The sequence below is a fragment of the Bos taurus genome, chromosome 10, assembly GCF_002263795.3.
Source record: "Bos taurus isolate L1 Dominette 01449 registration number 42190680 breed Hereford chromosome 10, ARS-UCD2.0, whole genome shotgun sequence".
NCBI classification, from domain to species: domain Eukaryota; kingdom Metazoa; phylum Chordata; class Mammalia; order Artiodactyla; family Bovidae; genus Bos; species Bos taurus.
In genome coordinates, this window is record NC_037337.1 from 71,890,316 (window position 1) to 71,904,783 (window position 14,468).

At 39.9% G+C, this 14,468-nt stretch overlaps 1 protein-coding gene across 2 annotated transcripts in view; it reads right to left on the reverse strand.

Moving 5' to 3' along the window:
• Positions 1 to 14,468, reverse strand: part of RTN1 (reticulon 1) — a 243,855-nt gene that overhangs the window by 24,659 nt on the left and 204,728 nt on the right. The window contains exon 1 of one of the 2 annotated variants that reach the window (XM_005212062.4): positions 7,195 to 7,598. The exons of the other annotated variant lie outside the window; for it this stretch is intronic. Coding sequence (XP_005212119.1) covers positions 7,195 to 7,255 — 61 coding nt within the window. The 5' untranslated portion in view covers positions 7,256 to 7,598. Of the gene's footprint in view, positions 1 to 7,194; positions 7,599 to 14,468 lie in introns of those variants that run through there. 2 annotated transcript variants of the gene reach the window in all.

The window sequence follows — 14,468 nt, forward strand, 5'->3', positions numbered from 1 at the left end:
CTCTGGCCATTGCCATCTTGGTAGAGTAAGCCTGGCAGGAAATGAACCAGTTGCTGTGCTATACTTTGTTGCTCAGTCATGTCTGACTCTTTGTGACCCCATGGACTGCAGCCCGCCAGGTTCCTCTGTCCATGGGGATTCTCCAGGTAGGAATACTGGAATGGGTTGCCATGCCCTCCTCCAGAGTCTTCCCAGCCCAGGGATTGAACCCAGGTCTTCCATGTTGCAGGTGAGTTCTTTACCATCTGAGCCACCAGGGAAGCCCTAAAGCTTCTAAAGGGTCACATTCCATGCTGTAAAGTTAACACAATGCTGCTTAGGCCATTGTTACCTTGGTAGAGTAGGCCTGGCCAGGAAATGAAACAGTAGGGCCCAGTATTTAAGATGAGGTGGTCAGCTCCTCCTGCTAAACCTCCAGCAAATGGGCTCATTTGGGATTAAAGGAAGAGATATGGTCACGTGGAGAGAACGATAGGCCTTGGGGACATGGTAGTTGAGGGAAGCACACAGAAAAATTTTCAGGAGATTGAATAATGAATGTGTTTGTGTGCTTTTTCTTTCTTTAATAAGCCTTCTGACTTGATCAAAATACAAAACGGTTCATTGGTTGGTTTGTCATCAGTCATAATTAGTCACAAAATCTTTAGTCTGAGCCATACCTTTATTAAAATCCATCACTGTATCGGAATAGAAGAGAACCATGGAGGAAGACTGCTGTTGGTTCTTTTTTTTTAAACAATATATTTTAAAAACTTGACAAAAACTATAACGGCTAAAATATTTCTTGAACTGAAAAGATATGACAAGGGAAAGGAATAATCTCTCACTTTTGTTCAATTCAATAAAACATTATGTGTTCCTGACCTCCATTACCACTAGATTTGGTCTGCAGTTTGGTGAAATGATTCTGAAGGCCGAACTTAAGATAGGACTACATTTGAACTATGCCCACTGTGAAATGGGTCTAACTGTAATAAATTCTGGGGCTTCCCAGGTGGCTCAGTGGTAAAGAATCCACCTGCCAGTGTAGGACACGCAGGAGACCTGGGTTCAGTCCCTGGGTTGGGAAGATCTCCTGGAGGGGGGAAATGGCAACTCATTCCAGTATTCTCACCTGGAAATCCCATGGGCAGAGCACCCTAGCAGCCTACAGTCCACAGGGAAGCAGAGTTGGATACGACTGAGCAACTAAACATGCGTGTAATAAATTCTAAACATTAAACACCAGTTTGGTCAAAGAACCTGTAAGTAAGGCTTGAATTATTTTCTGCCTTTGTCAATATAAGAAATAAGAAAGAACCTAAGGATTTTCTCTTGTGAAACAATACGATAATTACTCAGATTTAACTTCATAGCTCAAACATTTGGGGGAAATAGAACTCTATACTTCTATGTTCTAAAACTCCTAACAATCTTATTTTATTTGAAATATATTATATGAAGTTAGAATACAATTATAATTTCATGTTTTAATATAGTTATTATTATTATCCATAATATAGGCAGAAGATGGTTTTTAAAAAATTATTAATGTCAAGTTCTTAGTTTTCAAATTGTGAGCTTAATTATAAGGTAGCCATGGAACTGGAAAAGTGACAAATGTAAATAGTAACACACAAGTATGTGTCAAGTATGCACACAACTTAGGGAACAGGTTGAGAAGGATGGGAAATTTAGTGGTGATGCAAATTTAATTAGCTTTCTGTGGATTTTAGAACTCTATTTTAAATGAACTTAAAATAGGTCAATTACTCCACAGATTTCTGTTCCTGAATGTATTAATTTTCCTAAAGATGAAAAAGAACTGAGTAAAGAACAGCATTTCAAATACTAGAAGAAAAAAGTGGGAGGGAAGGAGGCAAGGAGGGACTTTTTAAAAATGAAGGAAGGGCCTGCTGATTATGACAGAAGATTTCATCCACAACCCCTACTGATATATACTAATCATAATGCGTTGGTGATGGAGTATCAGGGACATTATTATTTTTTAATGAAAGAAATATTAATTCATGGAAATATGAGAAAAACCATAGATTTGAAGATGTAGATTTAGACTGGAATTTTTGTCAACCTTTCTTACCCATGGTGGATCTTCCTTGTAAAAAAAAAAAAACACTGCAGAGTCCATCTATACAGTCTAAAGCCAAAACATGTAATTAAAAAATGAGTCTACGCCATTGATGCTTACCATAGTTTTTTCCTTAATTTTAGTAAGGAAGAGCTCATAACACAAAGAAACATGTATTTGAAGTCGAGCAATTCTTTCATGTCAGTTTCTTCCTGACATTAAATTATTTCAGATACTTTTTAAGATATGTACAATCTTATTTAATAAAAACTGCTTTTGTTCTCTACCTAGTCCTCTAGATTCATTTTATATGGTATATATATATTGGAAGATATTCAACAAATATTAACATTAATCAACCCTAGATGGAAGGGCTTTGGGTGATTTGTGGCTTTCATTTGAAACTCTCTTTGTTGAAATGGAAATTTTCAAAATGCACATGTATTATTTTTAGAAAACCAAAAAAGCCACTATTTTCTCCCCAAATTTTGAAATATTCCTTTAAAAAATTCTCTTGAAAGTGATTATACATTGTGAAAAAGGAGAATTTTATTTTTCAGTGAAGTAATAACTACCTACGTTTGGTATATTATCTGTATAATGAGTTTTCTTTCATTAAAAACAAATCACTAGATCATCAGCTAAGAAAGTTTTCCCACTAGATCTCTTTAGAATCTGAGAGAGAGAATTTGAAAATGAAATTATTTATGCTGTAAAGTTCGCACAAGTGTTCTAATAATACTGAACCTAAATAAAATGCTGAATGATTGGGACTGGTCTATCTTTATGTTTGTATGTAAAATTGTCTTTATTAATTGCCATTTTCAAAATACAAGCATACAATTCAATTCCTATGGCTAAAACAGACATTTCCTCTGTATCTGGGGAGGCGTGGGCATTCTGAACTAGCACCTTTGAGAACAGACTACCCTCAACACTGTTTTCACAGAGAACTATAGGTCAGCATAAAGTTTTCAAAATACTTTATTTTCTAACAAAATGAGAAATATGTGAGATTATATTCTCTGGAAGGTGCATCACCCTTCAATATTTTACAGTATTTTAGGGGAATCTGTTAAGTACAAAATGCTGCCACATATAGTAAGTGGGAGCTATTAGTCTCAACTTCCCACATCCAAGTGTCCTGCCCATGAAACTGTCAAAAGCAGTGATACTTGGGAAACAAAAAAAAGCAATCTTCAGAGTACAAGCGAAATGATATGAATGAGTGGTTTGGTCAAACTTTGTTCCCCTGCCACAGTACCATTTGGATTCAGGTAGTATAGTAGAGTGGTCAAAAGAGCAGACTGCTCTGCATTTGGGACTCATTAAGTCCTAGCACAAATTACTAGCCATCTCAACCTTAAAACCCCATTTCCTCCTCTATAAAATGTTGTGTTAGTTGCTCAGTTGTGTCCGACTCTTTGCGACCCCATGGACTGTAACCTGCCAGGCTCTTTTGTCCATGGAATTCTCCAGGCAAGAATACTGGAGTGGGTAGCCATTCCTTTCTCCAGAGGATCTTCCCAAGCCAGGGATCGAACCCGGGTTTCCTGCACTGCAGGCAGATTCTTTACTGTTTGAGCCACCAGGGAAGTGAGAGTAAAATAATAATCTCAGAAAGATATGAGATTAAGATCTGTAACAAGAGTTTAGGACAATGACCAACACATGGATAATAATGATGGAGAATTTTTAATGATGAGTTCATGATGATGATGATGACAACAATGGTGTAAATTGATCAAAATCACTGATTCAACTGCTCAACATTGCTTTGTCTTTAAAGAGATAAGCTGTGCGAAAATATCTTGGAAGGGGTAAAAGAGAGTTCACTTTCTGAAACTCAGCATTAGTGAAAGAGGCAGTGTGTGAGATGGGAAGAGTTCAGGATTTTCGGTCACAGTCACCTTTTCATTACCCCACTTGTCACTTAATGAAAAACTTTGGGCAAGTCACATAACCTCTTTGAGCCTCATGTTGTTCAAGAGTAAACTGAAAAGCTCAAATGAGAAGACATTTGGCAAAATGAAAGGTATGTAAATGGGAGGGGTTTTTAGCACGCCCCTACTCCCTAGATAATTCTTTGCATGTTTAGAAAAACCATTGAGGAAGAAGCCATCTACTTTGGAGGCAGATGGTAGAGTAGAAGAATCAAAGGGCTTTGGAGTCAGACAGCCTCAGCTTGAATCTGGCCTCTGGCATTACCAGCTGTGTGCGCTGGCAAGAAGCCTCAGTTCATCACTTCTAAAATGGGATAATAATAAAACTCACACATCATAGGATTCATGAAGATTAACTGCAATGATACGAGTAAAATAGTAAAAGTGCCCAATAAATGTTAATATTTAACAGTAATAACTAGTAATCTGAAGAATCCCAGGTTTATTGCCACATATTATTAGGTTATTGTCTTATGTCATCTTCACTGAGCAGATTGGGCTTTGGTTTATAATAAATTGGGTATGAATATCATTTTTTTTTAATGGAAGCAGAATCTGTGTAATGTAGTATAATGTGGAATTTAGTCTCTCTTTAAACATTCTTGTCTACAGCTAAAATCATATATATTAATAAAATAAATATAAGCTTCCTTTTGCATGTATACTATAGTTTTTAGGACACATTGTATTAGTTTCAGTAGAGTCTTCCTGACATACCTAATGAACTACAATTTCTCTGTGGAATTGTTTAATAATATGGAGGAAGCCTGGGGCTCCCTTTATTCCCTTTTCCAAGCAAAACCTTCACTTCTCACTATTTCTGGAGGACATTATCCCCAATGTTATACTGACTTCTTTTAACTACATTCACAGCTGCTCTTGTATCAAACCCATTTCATCATTTGTATACTAGATGTGCTGGTCTATGGATTGGGCTAAGAATTATTACACATGAGTGGTTTCAACCCCGATTACGTGTTAAACTCATGTGAGAGCTTTTGAAAAATACTGATGCTTGGCTCAATGGAATCAGAACCTCTAGGGGTGGGGCACAGGAATCCTTTGTGTTTTTTTAAAGCTTCCCAGGTGATACTAATATGCAGCCAGTGTTAAGAACAGCTTTTTTTATATAATTAGAGAACTAAAATGAAGATACACTTAAAATACTAAACAAGAATCTTATTGTAGATTTTAATTTAGATGAAAGTTCTCCTAGTGGGGAGAAACAGGAATAATTTACTTATAATTCCTCTTTTATGCCTATAAACCCACCCATCCAGTTATCAGTCAATTTTCAGGATAATGGCTTTGTTCTATCTGACAAAAGGAAATCAATGGTACTGAAGATTACCAAAGGTCACAGAGTATAAAAGACCCTCAATGATCCTGCATTAATCTTCATAAACAGCTGTACACTGCAAATGAAAATAACAGTCTTTAATGGACAAATTACAGCATTTTGTGTTGTTTTCTGATTATAAATGTCCATATTTTTAACCCCCCAGTGAAAATGTCAACAGAGGCAAAACACATAGGATTATGATGAAACAGTGTCTCAGATCTGACACATATTATAAAATTTGACACTTCTGCTACCTACTTTTGGTAAGAATAGAGGAAATCTGTAAGAATAATCTTAAAAAACCAACTTTATATCCAACTAAACTTGGTATTCTATCAAGCCACAGATATCCATTGAGTGTGTATTTGGAATAAACTGGATGAGTCTAAACATGTAGCAAGAATGAAATGTTACCAAGAATTTTCACAGCTGGCTTCTGTATAAAACATATGCCAGGTCATGTAGTTACCATCATTCTCTAAAAGGATGCCCCTGAATGGCCATACATTTCTTGTTTCCTCGCTTTTAAATTTATTAGGTCCTTTTATTCACTTTTGATAGTTGTTATTTCCAATAGATCCAAATAATTTGAACTAGACGATTGCATTTTATGTCTCTGCCACCCAACTAACAAATAAGAGGCAGAGGAAATATGCTCTTAATTCTGAGGTTCATGTTTACTTTTTCTTTGCTTAAAAAATTTACCAAAGAAAAACTCTATGGGGATGGTAACATCCCATTCTTTTTGTGATACAATATTACAAGAGAAAGGTGCCTTTTTTTTTTTTTTTTTAATCAGCTTCTGCTCCAGAGTATTCTTGGTCCCCTGAGGGATGCTGCAACCCTGCAGGTTAAGTCAAACGCACCTTCTTCAGAACCATTTGTTAAACATTAAAAGACACTTCATATTACAAACATCCAAGTTTACAACACATAATTCATTCTTGCAAAATCTCCCTTTCTCCTAGTAATCTCAAACTGAGGAAGGTGAAGGAGAGAATCTTAATGCAACAAAGGCGAGATGGAGATGTGTGAAGTATGAGGCTGAATAAAAATGGCTGAAAAGCAATCCAAGCGAGGCTGGAGGGTGGCCACACCCAGTGCTAATATGGACTGTTTCAAAATAAATGTGTTATATCAGAGAGCAACTGGCACTGTTTTTTAATTTCCCTCCATTTGTTCCAGATATACCCATTATTAATGAACAGTAGTTACAAGTTACCCCAATGACAGACAAAAAAACCCCGAAATATTTCAAAGTGAATCATCCTAATATGTGTCTACGCCATCATATTTTCAGGATTTTGAGAGCTATTCTGCATTTCCAGTTTCCTTTGTGTGACCACAAATAATAACCCTAAAATGGGTGTGTCCCTCTTAAAAGGATGCACTAGAGCCCACTCAGTTAACGGTTCTACTAGATTTCAATCCTTAGGCACAAATTAAATGTACTGGGATACATGGAACAATAAGAAAGCATTTTAACTCCGGGAATAAGAAGAGATTAAACACATACTGAACATTTAGCGGAACCCAAAAGAGCTCCAGGAGGAGGCAAAAGATGCATTATTTAAAACAGTAGCCTGACAACAAGAAAACAAAGGGGTGGGGGTGGGGGATTTTTTTTTTTTTTTTAAGATGGGAAAAGTAAAAAACAAAAACAAAAAACCAAACACCATCCACTCTGATTTTTGACATAACAAGTTTACTCCCCCCGCAACAGAAAGCTCTTGGGTATAAAGCATGCATAGGTCCCACAGGTGAAATGATGCACAATGGCTGATTCCGGGTCCCGGGTTCCCGTGCGCCGCAGGCATGCACTACTGAAATAAAGAGAATACCCTGACTTTTCCAGTTGCTCCAAACACAATCCATCTTGGTGGAATCGGCGGTGGCCTGCATCGTGCGCGCTTTGAGGGCTCGCCGTTGCTGTCCTCGGGGGCGCTGAGCGGGCACTCAGGCGTCGGTGCCCCGGCTGCAGCGCTGCTCCCGGTGGCCGCGGCTGCAGACAGACTGAGGCTGCACCAGCCGGCGTGCACGGCGAGGGGCGGGCGCGGCGCGGGCGCCGCAGTCTCCGCGGCAGCGAATCAGCGCGGTGCGGTGCGGATCAGCCTGCGCGCCCGGTGATGCGGGTGCCGCTAGACTCCAGAGCAGAGGCTGGCTGCCCTGGAGATGTTTAAAGCCAGTCCCACCCGGGAGGTGCAAAAGCTGACCAGGGGTGGGGAGTTTGAGAGAAGGAGGAGAAAGGGCCAAGGGTAGGAATGAGAGCAGAATACGCGGGCTGTTTCTGGGTCTTACTGGCATGGTGCATTTTCTAGAAATGTCTTAGAAACCCCAGAACTTGACGATGGCAGTACAAACCTCAGGCTTTCAGCATCATATCCCCTAAATGTCCGCAACGCTCATTCACCTCCCCTCACCCAGCCTCCAATTCTTTACATTCTGGCCACACTTTAATTGCTTGACATCTTCCAGACAATTAACAGTCTTTCCCTCTTTTGGAACAGCCCATGGCTATCCAAAACCTTCCCTGGCAAGCCGCAACCATTGCAAAGAAACCCTGGAGGTTTAGTGTCTCTTCTCAGCTCTGCTTGTGGGTTGAATGAATATTCGACAATGTCTGAATGTGGTGCCAGTAGGTTGGGATCAAAGCCTCTGGACTCTGGCACATGGAGTAATTAGTCACTATAGTGACACGCCGAGAGTGGTCAGTCGTGGGGACTTCCAAACAGAGATCAGGAAGCAAAGGGCCTGCTTCCTCAACAGCGTCATATTTGGGGCTGAGTGTTAGGGGATGATGGATGTGAGTGGTATGCATAATTCGGGAGATAAAGTTGATTTCCAAGCCCAGTGATTCAAGGGTTTCAGGTGTCCCCACTTACAATGTGAATGTCAATTGGAGGAGCAGAACATTGTGTTGTTGTTCAGTTACTCAGTTGTGTCTGACTCTTTGTGACTCCATGGACTACTGCACACCAGGCTTCCCTGTCCTTCACTATCTCCCAGTGTTTGCTCAAACTTGTGTCCAATGAATCAGTGATGCCATTCAACCATCTCATCTTCTGTTACCCACTTCTCCTCCTGCCTTCAATCTTTCTCAGCATCAGGGTCTTTTCCAATGAGTCAGCTCTTCGCATCAGGTGGCCAAAGTATTGGAGCTTCAGCTTCAGCACCAGTCCTTCCAATGAATATTCAGGATTCATTTCCTTTAGGATTGACTGCTTTGATCTCCTTGCTGTCCAAGAGACTCTCAAGAGTCTTCTCCAACTCCACAGTTCAAAAGCATCAATTTTTTTTTCGCTCAGCCTTCTTCATTGTCCAACTCTCACATCCGTACATGACTACTGGAAAAACCATAGCTTGACCATACAGATTTTTGTCAGCAGTGGGTGGTGACCTACTTTTCAAATTTTAGCATGAATGCTTTATCAGATTACTTTCCAAGGCAGTTGAGAGAATGGACAGGGGATAGGTATGTTTTGATGAGGAAAAGGTAGAAATAGCACAGAGAAATGACTGGAACTTAGGCATTTTCTGGGGAAAGTCCTGGTAGAAGGGACCCTTGAGGAGACAAGACATAGCATGAAGACAAAGATGCCTTGGGGACCAAAGGGGTTTATAGAAGGAAGAGCTCCCACTTCCATTTGTTGTAGCATGGCCTTATCCATTGTATAGAATTTCTCTCCCTCATGGAGAAGTGGAGCCTCCATAATTCCTCTGCAGCTCCCAGATGCGTTCCTTCCCAGACCCAAATATGCATTTGTACATGCTGTGCCAGCGAGAGCCTAAGGACCTAATCTCAAGGTTACGCTTCTGGAAATGATTTACCTTTCATTTTATGAAGCATATACACTTTAAAATATGATCCTTAGAATCATGAATGTTCCTTTTAGAATAAAAGCTTCCAGAGAAACCAGCTAAGCCTCTGCATATCTCTGTAACACATCTGGAATTATTCTTAAGGAAGTTTAAGAAGAATGACTTCAGCAGGATGATTCGGCACTTCTGGGCATCCTAAGTCTCCTATAAAAGTGGGGTTGTCAGAGCTCCCATTTGGCTGATGAGAAGGAGGAACAGTGACCACATGATTACAAAGCACTTTTCAAACTGACTTGCTCTGGAGGTGTTAGTGACTTTGTTATATTTATACTTCCTACTGTCCTCCCACAATTTTTTCATCATCATGGTCATGATTGGGAATTCAGTCAGCAAAATACTGAAAAGATTGGGACCTGATGATGAATGCTCACTGCATGATGTGGAGCTGGACACACTGCAAAAAGGTAGGGACAAGACTCAGAAGGAGAGAGAAAGGGTTGCCCGGTGGGTTGTTGCTGTCCTGGCCACTTTTCAGCTGGAAACCTTTGGAGCCTTGGCCACTAGGAGGCACTGCCTGTCCAATGATAGCCCAGGCATTAGCCTTAACACAGAAGGTGCCCCAGGTATCTTGAACCGTGAGTGTTCACAGTCACATTGCTGGAGCCAGTGTGTGGCTCTGACAGTCAGTACTGAGCAGCAGCATGTCCCTAGCAAGGACGAGTAGGCAGAGGCAAGCTCTCCCTCAGGTGTCGGGTAGTTGTGTCAGAATCCTTAGGCCATGAGTTTTCACTGGCCACAAAGCTGACCTTGGAACGTCAGCTTAGCTGAAAGACCACATTCTTTTCAGTCATGCTAAACCTGGAAAGAGAAGCCTGATGGCACCCGAAAAATCAATACAACAGTTTGACAGCTGAAGACTGAGGAGGTAAGATGTCTGATGTCACAGACAGAGATGCACACTAGTAAGAACTGAGGGGTTTCTATTAATGCCCAGGTGCTTAGGAGAAGCACAAATGATCTTATTAAAGGAAAATCAGGCAGAAGAGTACAAACTTGACAGGGGATGTGGGTGTTAGATCCACTTGTGTCACAAACTTTAGTTCTGTGGCTTTCAACAAGTCATTTATCATCTGAACCTCTCTCTCATAACATACACATGAATTACAGATTCAGACGTTTGTTTCTATGAAGTAATAAGAATTTGTTTCCCATAGACATTGCAAATGGGTGCTTTCTTTGCACAAGTGCACACAAAGTATTAATTGAAAGCTCTTGGCAAGGTCAAAACGATAGAATGGGTAGAAAAGATATGTAAATTGTCCTTTAGCAGTGAAAGAAAACAGAAAGCAAAATAAAGCTTGCTGAAAGCGGGCAGGAACTGCCTCTGTCTTTAAACCAGGAGAGAACAGACGGGCTTTGTATGCAGCCAGCTTAGAACTTGGTTTAGGTACTGCCAGGAAGGGAAGTGATTTCTTTAGTTTTCAGGATGAAATCGTGCATTAGTCTATTATAGGGAAAAGCAAAGGAGCCAAGTTTTGTAACCTCATCCCAGATCTAGATGAATGTTGAAGGCTACCACGTCCAGAATGGCCGCATAGTGTTTGTCTACTATAGCGTCAGGATTTATACTGATGAGACTCAATAGCACCTGCATTGATACACTTATTTAAGGAACATGTACCAAGCACCTACTATATTCCAGATACTGCTCTAAGCATAAAGCAAAGTTCCTACCCTTAAGAAGTTATATGCCAGTGTGTACGGGAGGAGCAGAAAATAATAAAAGAAGTAAATACTGTATATATTTAACTTGTGGAGGAGTGTACTGGGGAAAATAAAGCAGGTAAAAGAGGATAGAAAAGGATGTGGGTGGACATTTGCTATTTTATAATGAGAGTCTGTGAAGGCCTAACTCGTGGTAAAATTAGAGTAGACACCTAAGGGAAGAAAGGAGAAAGCCATTAACATGTATGGGAGAAGAGTATTCACAGATGAACTCAATTTTCAGAACAGAATGTAACAGCTAGTAAACTATATCAAGCATTCTCATAGAACTCCCTGGTTTTTTTAGGCTCAGAAGTGCAGCAATCGAAATAAAAGGCACAAAACCAAAAAAATACTTCATTATAATTGAAGAACACTAAGAACTATGTTCTATGCCATATGGAATAAGGAAATTTAAAGGAAAAACCAATTAGGTACATAACCCACTGTACCAAAACACTGCATGAATTGTCTTCAATTCAAATAAGAGGTTAGCAGTTGTTATTTTCCAGGTGCTTTATCTTGTGGTATGCACTGATGTTTAGTTGTTACAAGATCCCTATGAGGTAGACAGTATTTCCTTTCATTTTCTTTATTCATTCATTCATTCAATCTACAACTGTTTATGGAGCCCACACTAAGTGCCTGTCTCTGTAAATACAAAGGGAACTGCCCACTGGGACTTGAGTTTATTGGAGGGAAATTTACATATAAATAGATAAATGCAATCAGTGGATTGTGTGAACAGGAAACCAGGGGTACACAGAGTTCTTGGGGGCAGAGGTTTCAGGAAAGGCTTCAGAGAATAGGTGACAATTAAGCTAAGTTATGAGTAAGAAATGTATCAGCAGTTTGAGTGATGGGCTTTCCTGGCAGACAGAAGTGGAAACTTAATTTCAGAAATGTGTAGAGCCAGACTGTGACAGCCCTGAGTAGTAATACTGTCAATAGATGAGGGAGACCCAGCAGGATTTTAAGCAGAGGAGTGACATGGGAAGTGGCATAATTTATCCAAATTTGGCTGAGAAGTTTCCAGAATCGACTCTTGCTGTGCAGTCACTAAGTCATGTCTGACTCTGCAACCTCATACACTGCAGCTCACCGGACTTCCTTGTCCTTTACTATCTCCTGGAGTTTGCTCAAATTCATGTCCATTGAGTTGGTGATGCTATCTAACCATCTTATCCTCTGTTGCCTCCTGCTCCTTTTGCCTTCAATCATTTCCATCATTAAGGTCTTTTCCAATGAGTCAGCCCTTCTCATTAGGTGGCCAACGTCCTGGAGCTTTAATGCCAGCATCAGTCCTTCCAATAAATATTTAGGGTATTCAGGGTTGGTTTCCTTTAGGATTGGTTTGATCTCCTTGTAGTCCAAGGACTCTCAAGAGTCTTCTCCAACACCACAATTCAAAAGCATCAATTGTTCGGCACTCAGCTTTTTTTATGGTCCAATTCTCACATCCATACATGACTATTGGAAAAATCATACCTTTGACTATATGGACCTTTGTTGGCAACGTGATGTCTCTGCTTTTAAATATGCTGCTCAGGTTTGTCATAGCTTTCCTTCCAAGGAGCAAGTGTCTTTTAATTTCACGGCTGCAGTCACGGTCTGCAGTGATTTTGGAGCCCAAGAAAATAAAGTCTGTCACTGTTTCCACTTTTTCCTGTTCTATTTGCCATGAAGTGATGGGACCAGATGCCATGATCTTAGCTTTTTGAATGTTGATTTTCAAGCCAGACTTCTCACTCTCTTCTTTCACTCTCTTTAAGAGGCTCTTAAGATCCTTTTCACCTCTGCCATTAGGGTGATATCATCTGCATATCTGAGGTTGTTGATATTTCTTTCAGCAATCTTGATTTCAGCTTGTGATTCATCCAGCCTGGCATTTCACAAGATGTACTCTGCACAGAAGTTTAATAAGCAGGGTGACAATATATAGCCTTGTCATACTCCTTTCCCAATTTTGAACCAGTCCATTGTTCCATGTCCAGTTCTATTGCTTCTTGACCTGCGGAGGCAGGTAAAGTGACCTGTTATTCCCATCTCTTTTGTCCACAGTTTGTTGTGATTCACACAGTCAAAGGCTTTAGCACAGTCATCGAAGCAGATGTTTTTCTGGAATTCTCTTGCTTTTTCTATGATCCAATGGATGTTGGCAATTTGATCTTTGGTTCCTCTTCCTTTTCTAAATCTAGCTTGTACATCTGCAAGTTCTTGGTTCACGTATTGCTGAAGCCTAGCTTGAAGGATTTTTAGTATAATCTTGCTGCTGCTGCTGCTAAGTCGCTTCAGTCATGTCTGACTCTGTGCGACCCCATAGATGGCAGCCCACCAGACTCCCCCGTCCCTGGGATTTTCCAGGCAAGAACACTGGAGTGGAGTGAAGCCATTTCCTTCTCCAATGCATAAAAGTGAAAAGTGAAAGTGAAGTTGCTCAGTCGTGTCTGACTCTTCGCAACCCCATGGACTGCAGCCTACCAGGCTCCTCCGTCCATAGGATTTTCCAGGCAACAGTACTAGAGTGGGTTGACATTGCCTCCTCCGATAATCTTGCTAGCATATGAAATGACCACAATTGTGTGATAGTTAGGACATTCTTTGGCATTGCCCTTCTTTGGGATTGGAATGAAAACTGACCTTTTCCAGTCCTGTAGCTACTTACTGAGTTTTCCAAATTTGCTGGCATATTGAGTGCAGCACTTTAACAGCATCATGTTTTGGGATCTGAAATAGCTCAGCTGGAATTCCATCACCTCCACTAGCTTTGTTCGTAGTAGTGTTTCCTAAGGCCCACTTGTCTTCACAGTCCAGGATGTCTGGCTCTAGATGAGTGGCCACACCCTCATGGTTATCCAGTTATCCAGAATTGACAAAAGACATAAATTCTAGCCCCAAGCAAGACAAGTAAGAAATCCATACCTTGACTCACATCACAGTGAAATTGCAGGGCATCAAAACAAAGGAGAAATTTTAAAAGCAGATATAAATAACAGACAAATGAGATGAACAGCAATCTTTTCATCAATAGAAGCTAGAAGACAATGAAATAATATTCTCAAAGTGGTGAAGGAGAATAACCATCATCTAGAATTATATACACAGAAAGACTAATACAGGCATTTTCAAAAAAATAAGAAATGAGAGAATTTCCTAATGGCAGACTCTGCAGAAAAATATACCAAAAACAGTACTCCAGAAAGAATAAAACTGAATCTAAATTCAGTTAAAAGGTAAAAGTGACATGCATGAAAGAATGCTGAGCATAAAGATCAGTAACGATTAACTTAATGAAAGGGTTATAAATGAAAGATGAAAGTAAAACAGTGGACAAAATAGAACATAGGTAGAAAGCAGTGATAAGAGCAAGAGCATTCTAAGATCCTAGTATTGTTCAGGAGGAGGATAGAGATATTTAGACCATGAAAATGTCATATTTATATGCTAAATATTTAATGGTCTCCAATAAAAGAAAATAATTAAATACATAACTTCCACAAGAATAAAATTTACAAGCAAGGTAATTAATTTA